The sequence below is a fragment of the Trichinella spiralis genome (assembly GCF_000181795.1).
Source record: "Trichinella spiralis strain ISS 195 chromosome Unknown Scfld2, whole genome shotgun sequence".
Lineage (NCBI taxonomy): Eukaryota > Metazoa > Nematoda > Enoplea > Trichinellida > Trichinellidae > Trichinella > Trichinella spiralis.
Genome location: NW_003526941.1, coordinates 565,984 through 571,590, shown reverse-complemented (window position 1 = coordinate 571,590; position 5,607 = coordinate 565,984). Strand labels below are relative to the sequence as shown.

At 35.2% G+C, this 5,607-nt stretch overlaps 1 protein-coding gene across 1 annotated transcript; it reads right to left on the bottom strand.

Annotated features, from left to right (window-relative positions):
- Positions 1-1,157: 1,157 nt before the first annotated feature.
- Positions 1,158-3,738, bottom strand: Tsp_02590 (hypothetical protein). Its single transcript, XM_003378868.1, has 8 exons — positions 3,685-3,738; positions 3,580-3,627; positions 2,472-2,564; positions 2,178-2,311; positions 1,746-1,815; positions 1,617-1,702; positions 1,252-1,312; positions 1,158-1,211 (listed from the first exon to the last, which is right to left on the bottom strand). The coding sequence occupies exons 1-8, from the start codon at positions 3,736-3,738 to the stop codon at positions 1,158-1,160; spliced, it is 600 nt and encodes a 199-aa protein (XP_003378916.1).
- Between the last annotated feature and the right edge of the window lie 1,869 nt (positions 3,739-5,607).

Below are 5,607 nucleotides of genomic sequence, written 5' to 3'. Positions count from 1 at the left end.
AAAAAAATAAAATTTTTCTATGTGAAGGATGATCAGTTTGGACAAAAATAAAAAAAGAACTGAAGTAAAATTAAATTAGATGAGCGTTTATGTGTCTAGAAATAGTTGGGGACGGGTGCAGAGTCTGTTTAGAGAGGTGAGGCGAGCAGAGTATATCTGAAGAGGGGAGGTGAGAAGAGTATAGTTGGAGAGGGGAGGGGAGAAGAGTATAGGTGGAGAGGGGAGGGGAGAAGAGTATAGGTGGAGAGGGGAGGGGAGGGGAGTATAGGTGGAGGGTAGAAGGGAGGAGAGTATATGTGGAGAGTATAGCTGAGGAATAGCTGACGAATAAAGTAGAACAAGGGGGTAGCCTGAGGTGGACCTTAATGCGTAGCCTGGAGTTACCTCTTCGAAAATTTTGCCAGAGGCGTAGCCTTAAACAGCCTGTGGGTAAATATTTTTTTAAAATTGCCTGAAGCGTAGCCTAAAGGCGCATGTTTTTTTAAAAAATAGCCTGGGGCATGGCCTGAGGGTAAATATTTTTTTAAAATTGCCTGAAGCGTAGCCTGGGGCGTAGCCTGCGGCTATCTTTTTGAAAATCTCGAAAATTTTTGAATTTTACGAAAATTTTGCCGGAGGCGTTGCCCCCAAGCATAGCCTGAGGGCAAATATTTTTTTAAATTTGCCGGAAGCATAGCCTGAAGGCAAATGTTTTTTTAAAAATAGCTTGGGGCATAGCCTGAGGGTAAATATTTTTTAAATTTTGCCTGAAGCGTAGCCTGGGGCGTAGCCCGCGGCTATCTTTTTGAAAATCTCGAAAATTTTCACAAATTACGAATAATTTGCCGGAGGCGTAGCCCGAAGCATAGCCCGAGGGCAAATATTTTGCCTGAAGCATGGCCTTCGGCTTAGCCTGGGGGCAAATCCAAATCTTGAAATAGAGCTTGAGGCGTTTTGTGATGCTACTTACCGCATAGCCATCTTGCCTCCTTTTCTATCTTCTCCTTCCAACATATTCTCCTCTCCTCACAACCCATACTCCTCTCCTTCACTTCCACCTCTTCAAATCAAAGGCTTGGCCTATGATGTGGGCACTTCCAGAATGCTAGTTACTTACCTTCTCTTCTGAGTCTCCCTTTTCCAATAACTTACCGTATCAAAATCTTTTCTTTACCTGGTTAGCAGATGTCTCTTTCGTCCAGGTCTTCCTTTCTACTCTTCTCGATTTTGATCTGAAACGTTGTGACGTTCACAAAAATACTTAGAACTTACCGCGACAGGAACTGTTATTCCACGGCAGTCAGTTTCTTCAGGGACCTCCAAGATGCCATGCCTGAAAAACAGAAATAAGCTTAAGTAGCTTAAATAATTGGCGTAAATATTACGTTGTGACAGGGTGGCTTTGTGCATTCTTGCAGTGGATTGCTGTCAGATTGGTACTTACCTTCCTGTCAATATCTTCCGTTTTCTTTTCTTCAAATTCCTTGGCCTCTCAAAATCTTTTCCTTATCTGGTGAGCGGATGTCTCTTCTTTCTTCCAGTTCTTTCTAGTCTTCTCGATCTTGAGACTGTGGTCTGAAACGTGACGTTCACATTAGTAATACTATTTAAGGAACTTACCGCCTATTTATCTTGACAGGGACGTCTTCTTGTTTACAGATGTTATTCCACTGCAGTCAGTTTCTTCACGGACCTCCACGATGCCATCTTGTTTACATACCCTCTGAAAAACATAAATAAGCTTTAATAGCTTAAATATTACTTACTTTTGGTGACAGGGAGACAATTCGCACTTTGTACATTCCCATTTTTTCTTCTTGCAGTGGATTGGTGACACTGTAGATGAACATGTTTATAAAATGAGCAGAATCAATTTTATCTGTTTACTAATCACCTTAGTATGACAGAAAATATGGACACCATTACGAAAAATCACTCTTGTTACTCCACTTCAGCTTCTTTCTCTTTCAGGAGTGGATGTAGTCTATAAAACAGTTTTGCTTGAACGATACATGAGTAGATTTAAATATAGTACTGAGTATTACTTAATTTTTGTGGCAGTCGAAGTCTGGTTCTTATTCACTGACCATTACCGCTGTCTTGTAGTGGCTTGATACTGTCGATAGCGTGCCTGTAAAATGAGCAGAATGGCTGTCTGTTCATTTGGAAGCAATTTTTCAGGTTGAGTATTTTCTTACCAAACATACGAAACAGATGTTGCAATATATAACAAAAAAGCGAAATTCGAACAGGGAGCATTTCCACCGGTTGGAGCACCAAATGCAAGGGATGTCAGGTACAAGGAAACGCGATCCACAGTATCTTCGCTTTGCTGGAAATTCAAACGTTTGAGGTAAATGAATTTTCTCTATTTATAATTGTCACTGATATCAGATTATATTGTCTTATTATGGGTGTGAAATAGCCATATTGTAAAAGTTAATTGAAGACGAATGACAGTGCATCTGATTGTAATTTATATTCACACGTACTAATCGTAAGTGCATTAACTTACTTGTTAAATCATGTGCGTATGAAAATAATTCAGCGACGGGGTAAATAAAGATGCTGCTATTCGAGGATTTCTAAAATAAAATTACTTTATCAACTCAGTTAAAGTTAAATATCCATACCCTAATTAACTTTCATCAGTACAGATGACGATAAATTTCTCATCTTCCATCTTTTAATCGAAATTTCAGAATATAAGTGAGCATAAGTGTTTTCCATACATGTCTTTGTTCCTCTGTCCAAAATAGTCAGACATGTTGAATACTTCGAGCTAAGTAAAGGTAAAGGTGATGAATTAAATCTGTGAAGTATTAAGCAGCAACAGGTTAATGTAAAGTATACGTACTGAATCTTCAGATCTGTTATTTATCTTCAGAGCTGTAATTACTGTGCTGTAGCCTTTCCTTGAAATGTTTGCCTACAATTTCCAAATTTTAGATCGAGCAGACTTTCTTTTCATACTTACGTGTTGTCTTTATTCTTTCCAGCATTTCAAACCTTCAACCGTTTCCAATACTTCAACAATGGAAAAATAACAATGGATTAAGAATTAACAAGAGTACGTTTATAGTATTTGAAAAAGAAACTACTTGATTAATGGAAAATATACATACCTTTTTGCATTTTCAGTGGGAAATGCTTTGTTATTTTCTTTTCTTGAAAGTTATATATTAATGTAAATTTCAATACGAGTGAAGCGAAAGAAATTTTTTACTTACATGTCGTCTTTAATCATCCGTCAAAATAACGCGACCATTTTCAATCATGGAAAAGAAATTCAAATTTAAGAATTTAAAACACATTGCTTGAATATTTAAATCAGATGCACTGTCATTCGTCTTCAATTACATTTTATAATATGGCTATTTCACTTTTACCTGATCGTATTTATTAAAAGGATATAATACACAGTATTGTTTATAAAAATAATATTGTATTGCTTACATGCTTTCTATGTTCACTTGATTTTAAGTATGTGGAAATGGTGATCAGCTCTCTTTTCATTTTCATAAAACGATGTTGCAGTAATGCCTGTATTGGTACATTTCAGTATTAAATATCAAGTCCAACATTAATTAGGAATTGTACTTGTTGACATCGACCACACGTGTACGCAGTATTCAAGTCATGTGAATTCTGAAACGAAAATATATTAATGTAGTCTGTTGCTACGGCCCAGAGCTAAATACGTACTTGTCTGCACCATCTATAATAGCAAAAGTAATATATGGCTAAGAACATTTTCATGTTAGTATAATTAGAGGGGTAAAACCAATTAGTTGGTATTTCATGTATTTGTTAAGTCATGCAATATCAAAATGCATTATCGAATAACATACCTCTTCATTATATATAGTATTCAAGAGTGAAATTGTAATTCAGGACGTTCCGTTACGGCGACGAACGAAATAACTAACCAAGAAAACTCGTGATACACTAAATAAGAATAAATTATATGGCCGTGGGGTGAAATTTTAAATGGTTATGATTGGATGCAAATTTGTCCTTTGTGGAACAACCTTAATTTCAATTAGTAATGAGCCAATGGCATAAACCTATTTCAAAACGTTTGTTAACATTACTGTTATGCCGAAGGATAATTTGCTTACATTCATGTAATTGTATGCAAAATACAATTTACATGAAAAACTATAGTATGAAAAAGTGAGGATGCGACGCTAAAATAACGTAATTGCTTTCAGAAGTTACGAAACAAAACATGAGATTCAAGATACCGAATATAATGCGTAATGCTTTATATTACCCTCTAAAATATTTACTGATAAGAAGCATCTTTAAGTGAAAGAAAGTAACGGAAGGTTTCCAACGCTTCTGCGACGTTATGTATCTGTTGTCCATAAATTTCGAATGGGTACGTTTATTCTTTTATTGCCCTTACAATAGTGTTTGAATCAGATTGTGTGAAAATACTAGTACTGGAGAAGTACGTTTCAAGGAATCGAAAAATATTACACAAATGCATGCAGTTTTTGCGAATACTACATACTGAAGTAAAAACTATATCCTATATTCAATACAATAGTGGCTACAGAAATATATAGAAATTCTACATGTTTAGAGAAATCTTTCTCCAAACATAACAATGATCAATCAGAGAGCAAACAAATGATGTCCATACCTGTTCCCACCGTCGTTGTCTACATATTATTCATTAAGGTGCAGCAGAAATGACATGTATTGTAATTTGCAGAAAAAAAGATAAGTATTAGAAAGAAGTTTGATAAATATGCATATCATAATAAATATACATTCTCATCATAAATATACATTTTGAGCTTCCATGGAAGGTTCAGCAAGAGAAATGAAATGCATCATTTTGTGAGTACGAAATTCTTTGAGGTAATGCATACAAACAACGTGAGTACAATTATTAGAAAGCAACTTACTTTTAATTATGCATGACGTTGAAGAGTTGAAATGAATGGGCTTTATGAAGAAAGTTCTTCACAATGATAAAATGAATGATGATATAAATAACATTCCATTCATAGGCGATACTGAGCAGCAGACACGAGAACTTTACTTGACTAATATTCTTTCTCATAATAAACGATATGACCATAACGGTGACATTTGGTAATGTGGGCCAAGTTCAACCTCAAGGTAATAGAGTAATGTTACATTGCCTTTGGTAGACTCTGCTAACTTTTACACAGGNAGGAAATTAATCCACATACACACACAGANGGGGAAGGAAATNGCATTACTAAAATTGATGAAAAAATAATACGTTCAAATCGCAATTTGGCGTATTATCACAAACCAGATAAGATTGGCAACCATGAGATGTTTACATTGTGAGTTTAGTATTCCCATTCCGTAAAATAGCATCAGTTTAATTATTTACACTTTTTCAAATACTAAAATCAGCTTTAACAGACATAAATTAAAAATAATTATGAACAACGTAGGAAACATGAAAATGAAAAAAAAAAACAAAAAATACAGCAGGCGAAAAAGGTATTCAAAAATAATAAGCCCAATTATAAAGAATGTTTNCATGTGGTGAAGTTCGTTGATTCCAAACAAATAGCTCACATTTAAAGAAAGTTTACTGAATAAATACATCTTCTTCGACGTTATTAAAAAAGGCAG

Excerpts from the sequence above, each read along its gene's own strand:
- Tsp_02590 (XM_003378868.1), bottom strand. The coding sequence starts at position 3,738 with ATGAAAATGTTCTTAGCCATATATTACTTTTGCTATTATAGATGGTGC. Across the intron at positions 2,565-3,579 it reads CGTGTGGTCGATGTCAACAA|AAATCCTCGAATAGCAGCAT; the intron begins GTACAATTCCTA and ends ATTTTATTTTAG. Across the intron at positions 1,703-1,745 it reads TTGTCTCCCTGTCACCAAAA|AGGGTATGTAAACAAGATGG; the intron begins GTAAGTAATATT and ends TATGTTTTTCAG.